Source organism: Halichoerus grypus, chromosome 10 (assembly GCF_964656455.1).
Source record: "Halichoerus grypus chromosome 10, mHalGry1.hap1.1, whole genome shotgun sequence".
Lineage (NCBI taxonomy): Eukaryota > Metazoa > Chordata > Mammalia > Carnivora > Phocidae > Halichoerus > Halichoerus grypus.
Genome location: NC_135721.1, coordinates 26,290,211 through 26,313,351, shown reverse-complemented (window position 1 = coordinate 26,313,351; position 23,141 = coordinate 26,290,211). Strand labels below are relative to the sequence as shown.

The 23,141-nt window shown below is 40.5% G+C and overlaps 1 protein-coding gene across 12 annotated transcripts in view; it reads right to left on the bottom strand.

Annotated features, from left to right (window-relative positions):
- The window catches only part of LTBP1 (latent transforming growth factor beta binding protein 1), a 389,022-nt gene that overhangs the window by 177,042 nt on the left and 188,839 nt on the right, over positions 1 to 23,141 (bottom strand). For all 12 annotated transcript variants that reach the window (XM_078056161.1, XM_078056162.1, XM_036119099.2 and 9 more), the window contains 2 exons: positions 13,438 to 13,662; positions 11,960 to 12,234 (listed from right to left, as the gene is read on the bottom strand). In XM_078056161.1, coding sequence (XP_077912287.1) covers positions 11,960 to 12,234; positions 13,438 to 13,662 — 500 coding nt within the window. The remainder of the gene's footprint in view (positions 1 to 11,959; positions 12,235 to 13,437; positions 13,663 to 23,141) is intronic.

Sequence of the window (23,141 nt, the reverse complement as noted above, 5' to 3'; positions counted from 1 at the left end):
TATGACTGATCAACCCATACTGCATGGGTGTCCTGTAAATTATCCCACCTATGCAGTTGAGATGTTCATCTCCATCCAGAGCTAGAAAATCTTATTCCAACGTTCTGGCACAAAACTGAGGTTTTCTGGCAAACAGAAGCTCTACCCTCAGTACTCTAAATTTGGTTGAGGAATGTGAATCCCTTTTTTGGAAATCCTGGACTTCTTTTCGTAAAAACCAGAATGAGGTCCCTTACGGGGAAAGTTCTAACTGTATATAATGGGGTGGATTCATCCAAACTTCTGTCACAGCTCTTCTTTATTCCTATCATCAATCTTTTTCACTATGATACAAACACATCTCCACTCCGGCAAAGTGACTTCTGCCCATCTTCCAAGCTAAACGGAGTTCCTGTAGCCTCAGGCCGACCGTGGCCCCAAACTAAACTGGAAAACCTCGGGAGAGCTCTTCAGTGTCCATGCACTAGAACATTAAAATATGTTTATTTCTCTGTGCCAGTAGGAAAGAGGGTCCAAATATCTAAGCCTATCATTAATGCAACTAGAGCAACATATGTGATCAACTTGTCCTAAAAGCCTGTTGTCATAAAGGAGAATATCGTACGACAGAGCACTGGCGGTGTAACAGGCATTGTCTCATAAGAAGAGGAAAACGCTTAAATACTTCCAGATTTTCTAAAAGAACTTGTAAAAAATTTGCTTTGGCTTGAGCAGAACATTCTTTATAGGCAAGGTTTTTTTTTTTTTTTTTTTTTAATCCACCCAGCTTTCTTTTATTAGAGTAATTAAAACAATGTTAGGCATTTGGGGTATCTGATACAACCATAATCCTCTGATATTTCAGGCTATTGATTTTACAAAATATCTACTGTGACTAGGGCATTAACTGCTGGAAACGTATCCACATTGATTTCTGACAGTGTATTTGTTTAAAGCCTGCTGAAGCCAAACCATGGGCTTCAAGGAATTCCAGACAACTACTTTAGTTTATGAAATGGTATTTTAAAAGTTACACGAAGGCAGAAATGGTTTTAAAAAGTAACCTACAAAGGGGGAAAAAAATTCCTAAGCATGAAACTTCTGATTCTGCTTGACATCTTTTCTAAAGAAACAATTAAATTTGAGATATTTCCTCCATCTCTACCATGATTTGAGCATTTCAACAGTCGTGATATATGTATCTTGCTATTCTTACATTGTGAAAAGAATAAGTATTGTCATGATTATATTCTGACATCATAATTCCCATTAGTCTGTCCTTGCAGCAAAACAACACAAATCACATCCTAAATCCTAGCACTCGATGGTGAGAACATGAAATTTATTCAAAGTTCCATTACCAAGGATGTGACTAAAAAGACAGACTCGTGTTGAGGGGGAAATAAAGAGGGGCATACAGACATAGTTGTTATTACCATGACAACCAGATCACTCCCAAAATGATGACCATAAAGGCCTCTTTTCCCCAATGCTTCTTTCTACAACTGTATTGAGGGAAATTTTCTGTATTAAGCTTCAGTGCTTCTCAGGTTCTTTTTTATCTATGTAGAGATCCTGCAAGGAACAAAAAACATTTTGGGCCTCATACCACTGTGCAAATTTTAACACGTGCCTCATCTGGTTACGCTCCCAGGTTTTCTGTGCCTTATCCAAGTACACAGAACTCAAAACTAATAATTACCTGTGGTTTGGTTGCAAATAGTGTAGAAAAACTAAATGCCACAAATCATATTAATAGGTTTCTTTAGTTCCCTGGGAGCAGGAAACCAGGTCTGTCTTGACCACACTCTGCCGCTTGTGGTGGGAACATTCACTGCTCACCAAAGAACCACTTGTCCCAGCTTCCCCGCATATGCCGGCTTCCAAACTACCATCAGTCAGCTCAGACTACTGTTAACAAAATATCCCAGACTGGGGGGCTTAAATAACAGAAGACCATTTTCCCACAGCTCTACAGGCCTAAAGGGCAAGACATATGAGCATGGCCAATTCCGGTGAGGTCTTTCTTCCTTGCTTGTAGGAGGCTGCCATCTTGCTGTGTCCACATATGGCAGAGAATGGGAGTCGGGAGTTCTCGGGTATCACTTCTTAAAAGGACACTAATTCTGTCATCTCAAGGCTCCACCCTTACAATCTCACTGAATCTTAATTACCTCCTTATTGACTCTATCTCCAAATAAAGTCACATTGGAGTTTGAGATTTCAACATATGCTTTGGGAGGGCCACAATTGAGTCCATAGCCCTGACAGGCAGGGCCAAGTGACTCATTCTGAAACAAGGGTTGTAGGAAAAGGAGTGTCCCTTGCAGCACCTCTTTCTCCCCATTGTAGGAATTAAGGAGGCCACATATTCCAGACAGCAAGCATTAACATGGTGGAAGCCCATCAGCCCGAAGCTCAGAGAGATCTAGCACAGAGCTCTCTGCAAAATGCAAGCTTTTGTTATGTTCATTTAGGACGACCGCACAACCTAGCTGAACCTAATAACGTATTTACTGACTATTCCTCTCTGCCCAGCACTGAGCTCAATTCCTAAATGGCCCTGCCCTCACAAGCAGCACAGCCTTGTGGGGAAAAGAGGATCAAAAACAACAATTTGAAGATAATTACATTCAAAATGGTCTGATTGGATTCCAAATGCAGTAAGAGTTCACGGAGGAGAGAGAGAACGTGGGCTGAAGGATTGGAAGGCTTTTTGGAGGAGCCAACATTGGAGTGGAGGCTCTCGGGTCAGGCTGGATTTGGGAGATCATTGTAGGTCTTGATGTATTTGATGTTTGTGCAGTTTGCTCTGTCCACAGATCCCGTGCATATGTAACTCTCAGTGGCACGTAGGACCATGGTGGAAAAGAAGAAAGATGTCAAAATTATCACAATCAGAGGACTGCAGGGCTAAAAGAGGCCGTGGTAGTCTTCTCAGCCAAAGTTATTTGAAAAATGAACAAAACCGAGGGCCAGAGATATGGCGAGTTTGCAAAACGGAGAAAGATCTATGGACCTGGAAACCCCAACAGAGCTAGTCCCTACTTCTGAGCCTGGGGTTTCACATAAGTAAATGGGAGACAAATATACCAACTTTTCCTTGTGTTTTAAAGGTCAAGTAAGGTCATAAATGTCAACATTCTCCATCAGCTATCAATTTTATATAAATGCACTGTCTTACTAGGATGCCTGCCCCTAAGCCCCAGAACGTTCATACCATTTTCTGAACAACTCCGTTAAAGCCTGAACATTCTAAACCAGACCTCTTCAAAGTGTCATCTTGAAAGCATTGCTGTTTTCGTTCAAAATATTTAGAGCTCCTCTGTCTGGATTTCAGAATTCTCTTCAGGGCTGAAGACATACTATTTTAAATATCCTCAATGGTGCAAATCCTTGCTTGCTGGAGGCTGAATTGACCATTGGAAGCCTTCGATCCATTGAGACTATAGCAAATGAGTGAGCTGCAGAAGATCAAAGACAGTCTAATTTTCTTATGCAGCTCATAAACTGATTCCGAAACAACTACTTCAAAATAGAAATTGCAAGTCTGTTTGCACAACAGCATCACTAGAATAAAGACAGTCTCATAAACAAAGACCTCAATGCGACAGAATATTCTATCTTATATATACCTTTTCTGATATATAAAAGGAGACAACAGGAGAAAAAAAATGGAAGGATGAGAAAGAAAAAAAAACCCATACTATCATCATTGTGGGAGAAGGGGCAGGGCAGTGCAGGGGAGTCATTCTGTAATCTCTCAACACAGGGCAATGCTGCTTTGTTCTCCACAAATTTATGGGTCAGATTCCAGAGGACTGAGGTTTATTTCGATTTTTTTTTTTAAGTAAACCAGATGATTCCACTTTGTTTTAGCAAATCTCAATTCTAAGGGATCATGTAGACAAAGCCAAGAAACAACAGACCCTAGAATATCAGCTGCAACTCCTTAAACATTTTTGTAATGTACAGAGCCCAAATCAACCAGCAACTCAAGCCTTGGTCCCTTAAAACTACTTCCAACCTACTCAGAATTGTCATCGTCAAATATCATGACCACAAAATCATGCCACGTTGCCAGTATCTGAACTGACCTAACATGCTTCCATTCTCAACTGCCCCATAATTCATTTCAATGCCTGTTGCTCAGCAAACATGGGAGTCTAATTATTAATAGGATATATTATTTTAGTGAGCCCAGAGGTATAAAACATGGAAATTTGATATTCCATGTCATGATAAAGGCATTTTCATTGCCAACAAAATGAAAATCATCTGAGATCAGGGGCTTGAGGAGGACCCAGGAAATGTAAACGTGTCTATGAAACAGGTCAAGTGGTGTGAACACTCAAAGGAGTGAACACTTCTGGACACTCGTAGGCACCCAGAAGACACTGGCCTGGGTGAAGAACGGTATTAGGCAGTAGGAAGGGTAACGTCTGGGTCATCGTCCATTCTCTGAAAGACTCTACTTCAGTTCTAAGAATCTATATTTTGATTATCCTAATGTCTCAGTCCCACATTCAGTCCAAGTCAAACTAGCAGTTCTCCCTGCCCCTGGCAGAAGCCCAGTGACATGCAGACATGCTCCCTTTCATGCAGCTCTTTCTCCCTTTGGATCTTATCCCTGTCTTTACTGATCTTTTCAACTCGAAGGAAGAGGGGCCCTGCACGAAGGAGGTCTGGCAGAGGCTGCTGGAACAAGACCAGCCACTGCTGGAGAGCTCCAGGCTCCCATCACTGATATGTGTGGGACACGTTCAGGGATACCTCTGCTGTTGACACAGGTAAGCTTTGGCAAGGGTGGCCATTTTAGAGCCACTGGAGACAACCAGACTCACTAACACTCAATGAAATACTTCTTAGATTATGCCAAAGGAGTATTTGAGCGGGATACTGAAGAAAAACCCAGATGTCATAGGAAGTGCCTGGTGTTAATGACTTATTCCACCCGAAGGAGGCCAAACTTCAGTAAATGCAATCAGCACACCCCAGTGGGGCTCTCTGCTCACAGAGAAGGCAGATGTCTGGTAGCCCTGGCCCAGCCTTCCCCAGTCACTGCCCAGCAGTACGTCTGCAAGAAGATGAAGGCCAAGTTCACCTGGGACGGCCCTGCCCCTCAAAGCATGTGGCTGGGCAAATGGGGAAGGGGCGAGGGCCACATGCACACCTATACCCACCGGTGACCCAGCCTGGGGGGTCACTCCGTCCCCCTTCCCACAGAAGGGGGTAATACATCCGCGAGAGGCCAAGCGTCTTTGGTAAAATGTCTTATCGTTATTCCTTCTTTAGAAGTCTCAGCTCCTTATGTCGCTTGTGGCCTCAGTTGAGGGAAATGACCAATATGAAAAGTGTTACAATGATTCTGGCACCAGCCCCATCAGAATATCCTCAACTAGCTATTTCATCTTAGCTTTATACCTCATTCCAACAATGCACTAACAGTCACAGCAGAGGCGACTGCAGAAAACTAAAGATTTCTAAGCAGAACTTAATGTCCCAGACCCTTTAATTGAGCACTAAATTCATTTTCCATCACTGAGAAGAGATTTTCAAAGTCTGGTCTCTGTCTCTATATGTAGAGCGGTAACAATCCACATGGGTGTCTATACATCCATCTGTATTTTTTTTCTGCCATGTGGGACTGACAGGCCTGGTATCTGTTTCCCTACTTTCTCATTGGCTTCTGTGTGGTAGAAACCAAGAAATATTTTTCTTCAAAGTCCTGTCACAGAAGAATTGAGACTTTTTTAAAAAGTACTTTCAGCCATAATTAGGATAGTTTCCACTTTGATGAGCTCACACTTTCCTGTTAATTTCTCCATGTTTACTTAAAAAAAAAATTTTTTAAACAAAAGTTAAGTGCATCTGTTTGACCCTTCAAAAACTGTGTGTGTGTGTGTGTGTGTGTGTGTGTGTGTGTGTGTATGTGTGTGTCTTATTACTAAGGTTTAGAGACTGGGGTAATGTTACTGAATTTATCTGCCAAAAAAGACCTATTTCCAATTATATCCAATTATTTCTCCAAAGGCCCATCCTGTTTCCATTTTTCCTGTCTAAAGAGAACTCTTAGAACAACTTCTGGAACCTCTAAGAGGATCCCCCAAATAATTCTTGGGTGCTTTAACTCAGTTTTGCCCCAGCTCTTATTATTTGTATGAGCAGGAATTAAAGGAAAGAAAGGCTTTTCCAATAATTTCTGGACTTCACAGCAAGTACTGCTCCTTTCTCTTCTTCCTAATCCACATAAGGATTATTTTTTTCTACAGAATGCGTATTAGAGAATTTAATCTTAGAGTTTGTTTCTTATGGGTTTTTTTTTTTTAACTTATGGACATTTTATACTTGCAAACTACAAAAGTGGGTTTGCATGTTGTTTGATCATCTTTATCTGTGCTAAAGCACTGTACTAAAAATATCTTTTCTGTTTACACCTACTTCAGGTTTTCCAGTATTTCTGTTCTTAGTTAACTCAGGTGTTTATATGTGGAATTTTCTGCTCTTTTGGCATTTGCAACAGGAAGGTCTTGAAGTACTTGAATTTTTGGTCCCGTTTTGTAATGTCTGTGTCTAATTAAGGGGCATGTTCCCATGTTTAACAAAGAGCACATGACTGCACAACTGGGCAATGGCAGACCCAAGCATGGACGCTGGACCCCAAGCCCTACATCATGATTCTAAACACTTCTCAGACAAGGTCTTTTCATACCATCTGGCGTCATTAGGTCACTGCAAATGTTTGTTTCCAGCAACTGGGCAACAAATAAAACATGCTTAAAACAACCAAAAACTCAAATGCCAAGTAAGTTTCAAATTTAGGTCACTGTTAAGAGAACCAATTTAAAACAAAGGAAACCCGTGTACAATGGAAAAGGTATACATATTCAATGTCCCCGTGATGGAAAAAGAAATTGGAGGGGTATTTTCTGAAATTTGGCCTCTCCTTAGAGATGAAAACTAGCATGGAAATGTTCAAGTTTTAAGCATTTGAAATAACATGAGATTTTTCCTAAAAGTAGTTGGTAATTGTAGCCATTGGAGATGTAATTCTAATTTGATCTATACAGTAAGCAAACCCTCCAAAATGTTTTCAAACATGTATCACAATTTACTTCAGGTAGCACAGATACCTAACTGCCAAAATTATAACTTGCTGACTGCTTCAAATTTGACTGACATTCAAGAAACCCAGTCCTCTTAGCCACACCATACGTTCCATTATTTTCTATCCTTTTAATACTTTAACATGAATTTAATGATGCCTGTACCCAGCCGATTCACACAGAAATAAATACTTTATATGATCTAAAGAACAAGAAATTATTTTTAGGACTCAAAAGATGGAACATCACTTTCTATAACAGTAACTAACAATAGGACGGATTCCTCCTCCCCACTTCACCTCCCGCCCTTGTATCTTGACACACTCTGTCAAAGTGAAAAACATTGTAAATTTCCAATCACATTATTCCTGCTCTTTTCTCTTCATAATACAAGCCAAAGAGATGTCCTCTGTTCTCATGAATTTATCACCACTAGATCTACTTGCTGCCTGCTAAATTTTGTCCATTCATCCACTCTCATTCCATCTCTGAAACAACACTGGGTTTCCCAATTGATACGCAAGAATACACCATTCTTGATGTCAGTCAAGGATGGGGCTGCTTAAAATAAAGATGTAGTTACTCATCTTCACCTTACAATCCTCCCCCGGGGTCAGTTAATCAATGAGAGTGAGCATTTATCTGATTTCTGAAGCAAGGAATTTCAGAATGGTCCAACTCATCACCATCTTTTTCTTTGCAACAGCCCATAATCAAATCCTGATGCTTGATTCTTCACAAAAGCTCAGAGATTCATCTTTATTTTCAACTTCACTTCTTAGACTGGACCCTGGTCAATTCACAAATGGACCAAGGCCAACTTCTCTTCCCTGGCCCTCCTCATGTCTACCATATCCACATCCACCCACCCCATTCTTTCCTAAGTTGAAACTTTCAAAATTACTTTCTTAAAATTCATAAAATGTATCAAAGTTACAACTTTTAAGTTCAGCTTAAAATTCAATTACTCTCAAGTCGAGAAAATGATCATTTTTCTGTTTCTTTTCCTCGAGAAGTTTTCAAATACTCTGACATATTGAAAGAATAACACAGTGATCACTTGAATACTCACCTCTCAGTCAACAACAGTCAAAATTTTGCCATATTTCTGTGTAAAATGCATTTGAAAATAAATTATAGACATCATGGCATTTTACCCCTAAAACTTTCAACATTCATCTCTCAAGAATAAGGACACGGTCCTACATAACCCCAACATCATTATCATACCTAAATAATAGTAATTCCAAAGTATCATCTAATATCCAGTCCTATTTAGATTTCCCCAATTGTTCCCAAATGTCCTTTAGAGCCAGGTGTTCCATGTGCGTGTTTTTCTAACCAGGATTTGATTAAGCTTCATATATTACATTTGTTATTGTGTCTCTTTGTCTCTTTCTAGAAAAGTCACTCTGCCTTTTTTTTTTTCCCATGAGAAGATTTTTTGAAGAAACCAGGCAATAATATCCTACATTATGAATCTGATGGAGGAGGCAGGTGGGTGATATTTTTAGTTGGCTTCCTCATTCCCTATGAGCTGGAGAGATTAAGGTGTAAGGGCTTGATTAGATTCAGGTTAAACATTTTTGGCAAGAAGACTTCAAGGATGATGTGTAAACTCCACACTGTATCACGTTGGGAGGCACATCACGTCAGCTGTCGTACTTCTAATGATTCTGACTTTGCCTGCCTGGTTAAGGGGGCTTCATGAATATTATTACCTTGACACCAAGTAGTTTATATTGCACTATGCCTCAGGTGTAAGGGGCTTCACTTATCTGTGCCGACGCATGCCAGGGATCCCAAGCTATTTCACTTCTCTGGTCTTTCCTGACACTCCTTTCTCCATTTCTTGTATTGTTCTCTTCCCTTTGTTTAATTATTCTCCCCCTCTTCTGTGCAAGCTTGCTCTCCTAGCCAGTCATACATTTTCCTCCACCATCCAAGCAGTTCCTGAAATTCTACTGTACAAAGATTCCCTGAATTAAGTACCTGATCACAGCTCATGTTGGGTTTTCAACCCCAAGTTTACCATCTAATTACTAGAATGTGCCATAGAAACAAGGGCAAATTATGCCAAATTTGTTCTCTATATGACTGTTTATGGCAGCACATAAACACAGGTGCTTACTGATGACTCTAAGGCATTCAAAGTCCCAAGAGCCAAAATCTGCAGCTTAATAAGAGTGTTTCAAACGGAGCAAAGCAATGTGCTCTGAGTGAGCATTTATGCTGTTGTTTCTGCAATTCATTCAAAATCTACCTACATCTCCTGGAGTTTTGCTTATAAACTAACCACAGCAAAAAGTACACGTATTTTCCAAAACCCTTGTAGGATACATCTTATATACTATTGACTATTTACCAGTAGCGCATATTTTTTTTTTAAAAGATTTTATTTATTTATTTGAGAAAGACAGAGACAGAGCACAAGCAGGGGGAGGGATAAAGGAAGAGGGAGAAGCAGGCTCCTCGTTGAGCAAGAAGCCCCAACACCAGACTCGATCCCAGGACCCTGGGATCATGACCTGAGCCGAAGGCAGACGTTTAACCAACTGAGCCACCCAAGCACCCCAGTAGTGTGTATTTTTAAATGCCTAGATCATCCTAATTACACAAATTAATTGGGCAATCACAGGCACCCAGCAACACTTCTCAGTAACAAGAAGACAAATATACACTGAGAATGTTTTCTGAAAACAGGTCTTATTTTGAAGCTGTATTAGTGACTACACATGCAAAATAAATTAAGAACTGAGATCACTGTCTGGATCATTCATACCAAAAGTCAGAAAAGTATCCAGATAAGGCAAAAGTATTCCACGGAGTTCGAATTATTTGGGTAACTCCAACTATCCAATTCATTTTGACTGTATTGTCCAGCTTAGGCTTAAAAGTAAATAGTTTGTTTTTACCCTTTCTAGTTAGCAGTCATCTCCCTACTATTATACAAAAATTCTAAGTTTGTCATTTTCTTGCTTTTTAGGCTCTGTGTTCCAACTTGGAAATTAGGGAGAAAGATACTGGGCATATAGTTTTAAAAGGACCTGCTTTTTCCTTTCTCATGACCAACCCAAGCTGGAATGACTAAACAATGCAAATGGCACCAAAATCATCCTCTCTCTCCAAAGCTAACCCAGGGCAACACTGTGAAGTATGAAGTTTATGTTCTGCCCACTGCCCCTATCAAAACCTGCCCTTAGCAGGGTGGCTCAGTCGGTTAAGTGTCTGCCTTCGGCTCAGGTCATGATCCCAGTGTCCTGGGTTAAGTCCCGCATCTGGCCCCCTGCTCAGTGGACAGCGTGCTTCTCCCTCTTCCTCCGCTTGCCGCTCTGCCTATTTGTGCTCTCTCTCTCTCTGTCAAATAAATAAAATCTTAAAAAAAAAAATAAACCTGCCCTTAGCACAAGAATCCAGTCTTCACTTCTAAGCTAAATTTAAATTGATGATGTTTCTTCCCCAAAAAGCATTTGCTTAAGCCTGGTCTTCAACTGAGCAAAGAAAAGGTGCCCTTCAGTGGGCATATTTCAGGTATCTGCCGGCAGGTGATAAAGGTTGTGTTTGGGCAATCAAGCCTTCCTTGCTTTACTGAAATTACAGGACATAAGCAATCACCTACTTTATTTTTAAGTTTGACTATCTGGATAGATAAGTATCTTCTAAGCTAATATTTGTAGAGTTCTCTAATGTTTGCAAAGCGGGGCTCACATTACCTTGTCTCATCTTGATAGACCTCCATATTCTTATCTCTACCTTACAGATAAGGAAGCTGGTTTCCTAGCACAGTGCTGGGCCCATGGCTGTAGCCAAGACCCTTAACTCTATCTACATGGGTGCTCTTTTCTGTTTGGGTCTATAAACCAATTTTGTCTTACTGCCCTGGAAGAAAGATTATAACCCTATCATGGACTTGTCCAGTACCTAAAAAGTATTTTCTAGGTTTCTAAAGCAGTAATAATTGATTCTATTACCTACAAATACTTCCCACACACAAAATTTTTTTTTAATATTGAGGTAACAACAGCTAAATAATAATACAGCTACCCCATCCTCTCATGGGGGATCCAAACCACATCAAATGACAAGAGGAGAACCATAGGACAAATCAACATCATTATCATGTGATCCCAAACAAGTAGCACAAAGTAATTGGGGTAGAGGAACCAATATATTTATATTGCCTTTCCTATGTACATTCAACAATGAGTTTTAAAGAAAATTCAGCCTTTCTCCCACATTATGATATAAATATAGGCCTAAAGTTACATGTAAATGCAATATTAAAATGCATTTCAAACAACTCTTGCATTGCCATTCTAGTTATGAATTATCAGGAGAGAAAAGATGCCAAGTTATTAGTACAAAAAGGGGTCAAATTTCCTCTCTACCTACAACTTGCAAGCTACTGCAGAAAGGCAGAAAGGTTTTCAAACATCTTTGCAGAATACATCTCACCATACCACATCTCATGCCCGACACGTTTCATGCACAAATTACCTTAAGTGAAAAAATATATAAGCAGGCAATCATGGACTTCCAGGAGCAATTATGAAAGGTCACTACTTAATATTATAGAATGAGGACAGCAAACTTTTTCTGTACAGGGCTTTGCAGACCACACTTTAGGATTTGGCTATCAAATGATCTCACCAACACTACATAATTTTATCATCAATAGCATGAAAGCAAGGATAGACATACGTAAATGAATGGATGTGTCTGTGTTCCAGTAAAACTTTATTTATAAAAACAGGCCCATGGGTCATTTTGCCAACCCCTTCTGTAGAAGATCATCTTACCAAGTCTGGCTTTCCTACTAATATGAGACCATATCTAGAATGTGTTCCTAACATGGGCTAGACAGTGTTGCTTACCTGTGACCCAATGGTTTCCTGGAAGCACCGGCCAAGCTGCGTCTTAGCGGCCACGGGATAGACATGGGGGATGACTTGCTGGTGAGAGTATGTGGAATGTACTGTCTGGGTCTTCTGGACGGGAAGCCCTTGGTAAGAGATTTGGGATTGGCCTGGTTGAGCTTCCTTTGCCTTCTGGCCTGTTGGGCCATCGATTCTTGAAACCTGATGTATCTGGACTGAAGCCTCAGGAGGGTGCTTCACATGGATATTGACTATGTTGGGAGGAAATTTCACTAAAAGAGATCAGGAGAAAAACTTAAGTCATGAATAATTAACATGCGAGTCAGCATGAGAGGAAATAGTAAGTACACACGTATGTACTTATAGGCATATATACCACCCTGGGGATAAAATATACAGAGTGTATATGCATTTTTGCTGCATAGCCATCAACTCTGGAGAATAAGAGGGTACTTCCAAAATACAAACTAGACCCGAATTTATGTATTTTAAGGGATAAAACTGGAAGTATAAAGAGAAATTAAAGCCTCTCCCAGTAACACATTCATGAGACAAAAATTTTTTCAGAGTCAGAAAACTATGAAATCCATGCAGCCTATGGTCATAGGTGGGTACATTTTATCAAAGGATAGTAGTAAAGACTCAAGCGTTTGATTACTTTTGCATCTCTCAGAGTTTCCATTGCCAAACTTGGAAGATTCACCATTCTACATCAACAGAGGAAATAACAATTTCACCAAGCGTAATTCTCTTAGCCTGAACAGCAGAGTGTGGACGTACTCGTGTGCGTCTTGGGCCTCACCAAAGACCCATGTGTGATATTTTATATCTGTATTTACTTTCTGCTGCTTTCAAATACAATTTCATCTTCTGATGCTAACATTCAAGTTTTACAGAGTAAAGGCCAGTCACACTTCTCTGACCCTTTTTCAAAATCTGGGCATGGAAGAGATGCCAAGTTTAAAAAGAATGAGTTAGTCACAGAATTTCTGAGCTCCAAGTGACCTAGTTTACCTTCCTCTACAGATGAATAAACTGAAGCCCAGTGAGGTTAACTGATTGTTTATAACTAAAACCAAGCACTCTTCAACTACAAAATAAACTAGGTATTCACCAGCGGGTAGTATATGATCCACTAGCTTATTCGTCCTGTACGGGCCTGAACACAGCCTTGCTCATCTTTGTTTCCCTGCCAGAAATGTGCGTGTAACAGCTCTTGGTGCTCAGAGCCAGCAGAGAAGGATGGGCTCCTTTCTGGTTTGTTTCCTGGATTCCAAATCTCTATGGCCTAGAAAGTACTGCAGCCACATAGGTGGGCCCATATTCTGTCCCTGCTGCCATTTCTTGGGCCACAGATCACATACTTCTTTCTGTTTCAATACCAGCCCTGCCATGTGCAGATATTTGCTTCCGTATGGGTTTGGCAGGTTACCAGAAGTCCGACGAATGGGCAAAAAGAAAATAAATAAGCTTACCTTTGACTCCTTGTTGGCTAGTCATGGTCAGAGGCAAGGTATGTGTGGAGTGGACTACATGCGTTCCCAATGCCTTGCCTGACTGCTGGGAATGCTGATACAGTTTTGGCATGCTGGCACCATGGACTGGGATCTGACAAAGCTTCCCTGTGAAATTTGGAGGGCACTGGCATTTGTCCCTTGAACTGCACTGGCCGCCATTCATACATGGAAGATGGCAAATGACTAAAAGGGAAAAGAGAAAATGTGGAGAGTTGGTTAGTTTCTCAAATGCTAAGTAACAACCAACCAACAAAACTCCCAAAACACACAGCCCATTATAACCATCATATTCCTGCTGACTTTAGAAACAGTCAACAAAGAAGTCACTACATGAAGAAAACAACAGTCTCTATTATTATCTTCTTCTTCCCATCTTATGTCATTTAACTCTCCAATTGCTTATGGGTGTTCTCCCCAACAATGGAAAGAATTCAGGGAGAAGAATATATATATACACACACATACATATATATATAGTCACTCAGGATTATTATCTATATAATTATTATATATAAGTATTATATATGTTATATATTATATATAATTATATATATCATATATAGATTGTATTATATAGATTATATAAGTATTCTATAATTACTTTGCTTTTGTGTTTTATTATTTATTAACTATCTCCCAAGATTATAAAGTCCTTGGGAAAAAGAGGTATGTCTGGCTTAGTGATTTTTATATCCTTAATATCTAGAATAATTTCTGGCACACAGGAGACATTAGTTATTTCCTCAAAAAATAAACAAAGAAACACATGAGAGTGCTAAAAGCATCTGTTGAGGGTTTTCTCTAAGACAGGGAACTAAGGGCGCCTGGGTGGCTCAGTTGGTTAAGTGACTGCCTTCGGCTCAGGTCATGATCCTGGAGTCCCCGGATCGAGTCCCACATCGGGCTCCTTGCTCGGCAGGGAGTCTGCTTCTCCCTCTGCCCTTCCCCCCTCTCATGCTCTCTCTAATAAATAAATAAATAAATCTTAAAAAAAAAAAAAAAAAACACAGGAACTAAGTGCTAACCAAAATCAGGGGGAATAGTCTGGGTCCTGCTGTATCGGAATATGCAATCTCATTGGGATAACAAGACCACAGTGAAACCAGAAGTAGCAGAGTGATTAGTAGTATGGACTTGAACTGATTTAGAATAAAAAAAGATAAAAGGACGCATAGGGTAAAGAACTGTAAGGGGAGTTTTAAATTCTGTCTAAATTCAACTTATAGCCAACTTCTTGATCTCTAACAAATTCTTCCTATCAGCCTTTTAACATGATCAGATTCCTACCAGCTTGAACATGTAAAAGCCCCTCAATTCCACTTCCTTCCAGCTTCTACCCTCTTTAAAATTTTCTCCTCCATGACCAACCTTTCAAAGAACTGTCTGTTCACTTCTCCACACACTAGCTTGGACCCCGCCTCTCTTCTACAGGACACTACTCTTACCAAGGTGACTCATAGGCTCCATGTTGCTAAACCCAATGGACAGATTTCATTCTTCCTTTGATTTCCATCACATCTCACTCACCTATTGTGCTCCTTCCTCTCTGCCCATTTCAACTTAATATTCTGCACAGACTCCATTTTCTATGCCTTTTAAGTATTGGTTGTTTTTTGGGTTTTTTTTAAGATTTATTTATTTATTTGACAGAGAGAGACACAGTGAGAGAAGGAACACAAGCAGGGGGAGTGGGAGAGGGAGAAGCAGGCTTCCCGCGGAGCAGAGAGCCCGATGCAGGGCTCGATCCCAGGACCCTGGGATCATGACCTGAGCCGAAGGCAGACGCTTAACGACTGAGCCACCCAGGCGCCCCTAAGTATTGGTATGTTTTAGGGTTTGGTCTTAACCTCCTCATCTTTATTAATTCTATACACTCTTCCTCTATGATTTTACCATGTCAGATGCTGGTGTCACCCAAATTTGTATTTCCTAACCATCTACTACAAATCTATCTACTATCCAAACTATCTACTACAATATATCCTCATGTAGAGATTCCACAGGCAACTCAAACTTGAAATATCCAAAATCAAATTCATCATCTCCCCCCAATACCTCCATTCACCAAGTGGTCCTTAACAGAAATCTTGCTGCTGCTCCCCCATTTCACCCATCCAAACATCCAGTCCTCCCTTGGAGGGGAGGGAGGTCCTCCCTTGTAAACATTCATCAAATATATCCATTTCCTTCCCATTGCAGGACCTCTGTTCCTTCTGAAGCCTTATCCTTTATGAATCTCACCTCAGCTATGAATTCAACTACACTGAATTCCATTTATTTCCTCAGTATACAGAGTCCTCTTGTGCTTTATCCATCCTGTGTCCATGGCCTGAACACTCTTTCCATTTGGCCCCCTCACCTACCTGACTCCTCCTTATCTTTTAGACTCTACTTAATTGTCCCCTCTTCTAGAAGCATTCCCAGTTGCCTTTCATCTGGGCTTGGTGCCCCTCCTCTGTGCTCCACGGGTTCTCATTTACTGCTCATCCTGGCACCAAGCTTACTACTGCATGTATTGTCTGACTACTTTTCTGCAATGCCTCATTCAGCTAGAGTCCTGTGAGGCCAGGGACCTCATCTTGATATGTTCTACTTCTAGCATGTAGTTCAGCTTTTAGAGGAAAGCTAGAGATGGATGAAACACTGAATGAAGCAATGAAACAATTTATGCCTACCACTTTGCCTAATACCATTCCAGGTGCTCCAGAAGATACAGTCCCTGCCCTTCGAGAACATAAAAGCTAACTGAGCAGATAATACATGGTAACTCTCAACAGATCAGCATAGAAGTGACAACCAGAAAATATAAAATGTAAATCCTGGGGGATATCAGAGAAGAGAAAACTCCTTTCTCGGAAGTCAAAATAGACTGTACGGGCAAGATCATTTGGGATAAGTCTTTGAAAATGAGCAGGGGTCAGAAAAACAAATAGGAGTGCTTTCTAGGAAAAGGAAGGAAACAGGCATATTTGGGAGCTAATGAATACATCTTTCTTGCTAAAACCCTGGGTTCCTGAGGCAAGGGTCAGGTGATAAAATGGGAGATGGAGGCTTGAGTCAGACGAAGCAAGTCCTTAAAGGCCTGCCTGGTAAGAAGTGTGAATTTTATTCTGCAATCAGTGCGGGAGCTGGGAAGCTCCAAGGAGAGAATTCAGGAAGACTGACTATCCCAGGAAGATTCCTCTTGTGATGGCTTGTGAGGCTAGTTGGAAGAGTGAGTGATGAAGGTGGGGAATTCAGTGAGGAGATAACCGAAGTCAATGAATCACAAGTTGAAAAACACCCAGATGAGGAGCACAGCAACGGGAATGGAGACATACACAAATATAATGACAGAGGGAGAATCAGTACAACATAGAGATAGGACAAAGGAAGTAAAGAATAGGCCGAGGAAGAGACGAGACAGTGAAGGAGAGAGCCAGAAAAAACGACCAAGGGGGCCACCGAGAAATTGCCTCCAGAGCCTGCCCATGCTGGATGGAAGCTGAAATATGCTTTCTCCAGCGCCCACTCTACTCTGAGGTGTTAGGTTAAAGGACAGGAGTCAAAGCGGACTCCATGGCTGAATCAAACACTTCCTAACTCCCAGTTCACTTCTCAATTCAATTTCTAAATCACTTGGCTACAGTGGATGCGCTCAGTGTGTAATGGGCAAGGGGAGCCAGGCCAAGATCTAAATCAATTAAATTTACCACCTGAGTAAGGCACTCTTCACTTGGCGTGGTTCCATGTGCTTGAATTTCAGTGACCACAGTCTGGTCACATAACACCATTACCCCCAACAGCATGGTTCCAACTTCAGTTGTCACAGTATATTAATGCTGAATTACATAAAGCACAAACTTCACCGCTAGCTTTTTGGTCCAGAAAGCCCTGCATGAATAACAGATGCGTATCATGGTCACTAATCGATCGTGTCACTTCCACGACTGTCGGCAACTGGTCCCTGCACATCCGTCAATCAATTCATGCGCAGATAGACAGCAAACAGGTAGTCGTGCTGCCCTCTTATCTCATGAGAATAAACTCATAGGACATTTTACAAAAGTGCATAATCAAAAGAGGGTGTGCGGTCAACACAAAACGAAAGTGTAACAAAGAAATAAAAAGTGGTAACAGTGGTAGTGAAATTGGAAAGTGATTGTAAGGAAGAAGATGAAGATGTCCCAGAGGAAGTGACAGGGAAGGAACACTCGGTTCACAGATGTGAAAGCACCAAGGATAACATGTTGGAAGCGGATCCAAACCCGGGAAGGGACAGGACAATTCAATGCAGCAGAGAAAAGACAGTCCACATCGTACGTGACAAAATGAGGAGAAAGCAAACGTGTCCAAACTACTCTTGGTAAGTTCTCAAAGAAATAAAACAGGTTAATTCTCGGTGTTCCTAACATTTTAAATTGCAGGGCATTAAACTAATATTAGCTTCACTTTTTTTTTTTTTTTTTGCATTGCCCTATACATTTATAACCTACAGTAAGAAAGCTTTAATGTTTTGACAAAAAATTTTAAAGGTCATAAAACTGGTCATTTTCCCATTGATTATTAAGGTCATTTTGCTCAGTTTCATTTTACAGATCATATTTTTGGTCCTCCAGTACTATGTAGACTGCCTACAATCAGTACTAAAATAACTTCATATATGTAACCACCTTTTCTCTTCACAGAAATGTTAGCCAATTCACTTTCGTGAGACATTTCTAATATCAACAGATTTTGAATCTAACATGAATTTAATCAGTTTTATTTAAATCTACCTTTAAACCCTGAGGCAGCTTTCCTAAAGTGTTTCAAGGATGCACCAGTGTAAGCAGATACAGCAATATCCCGCCACACAGCTCTAGTAACCTTGTGTCTCTCTCTGTTCATAAAGGAAACAGTTTCTGCTTGACTTATTTGAACCAGTAAGTTGGCATTATTTATAACTATTTATGATTGAGAGGTAAAATATCTATTCCCTGGTTCCAGCATTTTCTAAAATCTAAATTACAGTATCAAGTTCTTTGCCTCAACTCAATAACTACACGTTGAGTCCTTGGTGGCAGGCACTTTTTTTATAGCTCAATAATCTTTTATATCAAAGAAAACAAATTTAAAAGTCAACCTACAAACTTAAGGTTTTAACTATGAATGGCTTCTTTCTGTTTCCCAAGTTCACACTGCTCTCAAAACAATCATCTAGTGATATATGGTCCATGCTGCCAGGGTTCTATAAAACCTTCTCAACACATGAAGAGGGAAAAGAATAAGTTATCTTTAAGGCTGACTTGAGAAGCCTGCACTATGCCGGCCGTAAGTCTAGCTGTGGACATGTAGGAGGTGTAACGTAGAATGCTGGCTGAGAAATTCCATCTCCTTGGCAGCCTGACATGTTGCCCACCACCACCCTAATTCACTCTATTGCATCACATGGTCACCTGGGACCTACTGCAAATAACGAGAGGTAGATGGGTCCTCGGCCTGTTACTCCAGAAAGTGTAATTTCGTGACAACCGCTCCCTATATCTCATGGTACTACTATTCGAGGTCAAAATGAGCAGAAGGATCCATGTTGGAAGAACAGTAAGTTGGAGGTTTTAAGTATGTCAAGTGTCTCAGTGCGTTCTGCCATCCACTCTGGTCTAGAAAACAACCTGCAGGACTCGAGAAATCGGGCTGATGCAACAGTCACATTTTACGTCACAAGCTGGAAGTTAAATGAATAGGTATCAACTATTTGTAATGCAAATACGAGCGAACTGAATTTTCTCAAGATTCATACTATAAAAAGCCATATTTTTTCTTTCCTGTTATCTCAGTTGACTATAAAAATGCTTCAGCTGCTTGTCCCCAAAAGGCGCCCTCGGAATGTACTCGACTTCCCTGCAGCAACATCCTGGCCCCTCCACCCACCTCCTCGATTTTCGTGCCAGCAGACAGACCGTTTCAAGTTATTGTGGCTAAGGCAGAACAGGGAAAACAAACCTCCATTTGAAGAAAAACCTACATCTGTCATTTCACAGAACAGACACACACATGATTTTGATTTGAAGAGCTACTTAAAGTTTCCCACTTGTCTCTGATTAGAAGAATAATGTTCCCTGAAAGGGTTGCAGCATTTTTGTCGATATCCCTGGGAGTATGAAAAACAAAAAGCAGTAATATTTTTAGAAAGTCAAAGTTACCACTTTATTTCTTCCCCTAAACATCCCTACACCATCCCCTCTTTTCAAGGGTACTCTTAAAGTCTATTCAGCCTGACAGTGGGTTAATACTGTAGCTGTTCAAAGCTTCTGGGTAACAAACATTAGATAATAATTAGATGCTACAAAACACTGCTCACTTTAAGAACCTATCCCACTGTTATAAAAACAAAAACAAAAACAAACCTTGACTGCTTGCCTTTTAATTCAGTATGCATCACCAGAAAACAAAAAACAAAACCTGGGAGCAAAGATGGAGGTCACATTCTTCTGAAGCAGGAACAGGGGAACGGAAGGGGCCTAGCCCTACACAGGAGCCAAGGCAGAAAGCATGGAGATTAGCAGGCATTTACTATAATCTAGGTTTGGGGTTTATTTATGGAATGTAGAGATTTACAATTGTTCTGCTCTAAAATTGTCTACAGCCAATTCTTGGTTATCTGTCTGCTTACATACATGGACTCACAGGCTCTACCAAGAAAACATGAGATACAGGGGTCCAGAACAACCTGTCCGAGAAGGCAGCATGTAAACTAAACCTAAAAGGAGAAGAATCCAGTGATGTCACAATTTGGCAGAAGAGCATCTGCAAAAGAAGAAATAATAGGAGCCAAGATCCTGAGGGCAGACAGGGCTTAGAAAGGCCCAGAAGCTCTGAGGAGGCTGATGTGGCAGGAGCGCGGGAGACAAGGACAAAGTGAGAGCATCTGGGTTGGAGAGAGAACAACATGGGCCAGATTCCCATTTCTTCCCAAGAGGATATAGGGCAACCAGTAAAGGTAGATAGAGAGCAACAGAATAAGTAGAAATAAAAACTTAAAATTCAGGATCAGGATGGACAGCCATCACAAGAGTCAGAACCAGGGAAAAAGAAAGAGGACAGAGAAGCAAGGATAAATAGGCTCCTTTATTATGTACACATGAAATATGCACTATAAATCTGCTTTGAGTTCCTGGACCTCATTTTACATTTTTGAGTAACTGTTTAGCCAGATTCAAGTTAAATTCCAGAAGGTTTAATTTAAAACTCATTAAATATAGAATCATTCCATTGGGAAGAGGATTTTTTTTTTAATGTGTAAGAGAAGAGATTCATGTTCTTGATAATACATGCAAAAGGAAAAAAAAAAAAAAGAGTCCAAAGGAATCTTGCAGCAAAGGGAAAAAAACCTTCATAGGAGTTAAAAATGCACCCACCACTCTCTCCCTGCCAGAGGGAATCTCTTTGTTTTACCTGCTCTGGTAATTAGGAAGACCACGTCATCCCATCCCCACTTATCAAATCCTGAAGTTTCTTACTGGGCTCGAGTTAAAGGGATTGCAGATTTCAACAAATGCAAAATATCAACCTTAATACAAACAAGAATTCCAAGAATGTCACTAGTTTTTAATGCTGTGTGCATTAGCAAATGCTTCAATACCATGTTCTGTTTACAATCCAGGAGATATGAAGCTCTGCCACACACATGCACATTAGAGCTTCCAACTTGGGATGAGGCCATTCATCATCTCAGCTTTGTTTATGGCTTTCTGTTCCTTTAGCCTCAACCTCACCATAGCACTCAGCTATCTAACTTGATCTAGTTCAATCCTCTGCACGACCGAAGGAGCTCCATTTATCGATGCTATCACAAAATTCTACTTCCTACCCTTCAGCCACAGGAGCTGTCAGGGCAGCTATCTCTTAAAATTCCTGAACACCAGGGCTCTTTTATCCTTAGAAAAAAAACATAGCAGCATTTAGGCTGCAGAGTCAACTCAAGAATCCCAGGCACCTTGGGATAGGGGTATCCTTCAGAAACAATCTGTGAAAACTGAAGCAGATGTTTTCACTTTGTGGGTTACAGTGTCCCCATCTGCTAAAAGGGGTGGCTCCATAATACAATCTATGGGTTCTTTTCCATCCCTGAAATTCTGGTTCTCAAAAGTTTAACCAAGTTAGTCAATACAGTGAAATCCAGAATGCGCCATCTCATCTAATGGGAATGGTGGGATTTAAATTTGAAAATGGGGAAGAATGAATATCCAGACCCTTGCAATCTGTGTAGAAGTGACTGGGGTTACTCTGTTAACTGGTGTGCTTTATTGAATTATATGTATAATGTATAATCGGACACTGATTCAAACTTAAGTTTCCGTCTTACTGACAAAGCAGTTAATAAAATGCTCAGGGAGTTAGGAAAAGTGGACTTCATTTGGGGGCATCATATAAGCCTACCACACTGGGGAGATGGTAATGCTGCACCTAATGGGCGGTAAAACAGGTGTCATCAAACGATGACAGGCTTCGTCTTCAGAGACCCTATCTTCTACAAGGCTATCACTGCAAAACTCTGTACAGACCCAATACCATTTAGGTGACTGCAGCCTGGCATGTTCTTTGATATCACTGCAAAATGCTTTCTCAAAAACCAAGTAATACCACTTATGCCTCGTACCAAGGAATACCACTTAAGCTACATACAATAGTATTACAAATAAAGGTTAAAAACCTTAGTATTTATTGTAATTTGCAAGCTCTGTGAGGTCTCCAGAGACCAAGTTCAGACTCCCACTAAGTTCAGTAATACCTGCTTGTTATTTGTTTATTCCTGAGCCGCAAGAAAGGACTTAAATGTGAATTTAGAATTTTAAAATATTTGCAGTCAAAACCTCAACAATACGTATCTGACTTGAGAACACAAAACTGCACTCAAACCTTCTGACATCACAGCCAGTCTAAATTCTAGAAGCTCTTTAATGTCTGGTGCAAATATGGCCTCCAAAAAAAGGAATGTTCCTCCAAAAGAATCCTGGAGCCATTTGCAAATTTGGGGCCGGCACCTAACAACTTGCGTCATTTATCAATCTGCCTTGTGTTGTAATTTATTTTCTGTTCCCTTCTACTCAATTTTGAATATGGTAAGAAAGAGGCCATGGTGTTCTCATCTTTGTATCCCCTGTATTTGATAGCACAGTATTTTACAGATAAGAACTCAACAAAAAATTCACATCAATCTCCTAAAAATTCCAAATGGAAGAGAAGCCACCAAGTACCTACACCTCTTTTACTCCTTTTTTTTTTTTTTCTGACACATGGTAACTTTAGCATATACTGGAGAAGTTTTCTAACTACTAACTTTCTAACTATGTTCCAGAAAGTGCTAGGGTTCCACAGAGGTGCTAGAAAGTATCTACCAAATAATCTAATTCAACCACCTTATTCTACAGATAGTGAGCTACAGACATTGCGTGTGCTTAGGACAACATGGCTGTGTAGTCACAGAAATGGGACCAGAACACAGATATCCCAAACCCTGGTCCAGTGTTCTTGCCCACACAGCCCTTAGGATGGAAGGACCAAAAGGTGTCCTTCAAATCTCACCACAGAGTCTTGTCTCAAGCCCTTTTAAAGTCTTCTTCCAGAGACACATTTTTCATAACTGGTCATAATAATGTTTGCTAACAGAGCCCTAATTCAGATGAGAGGATTTAGCTCAT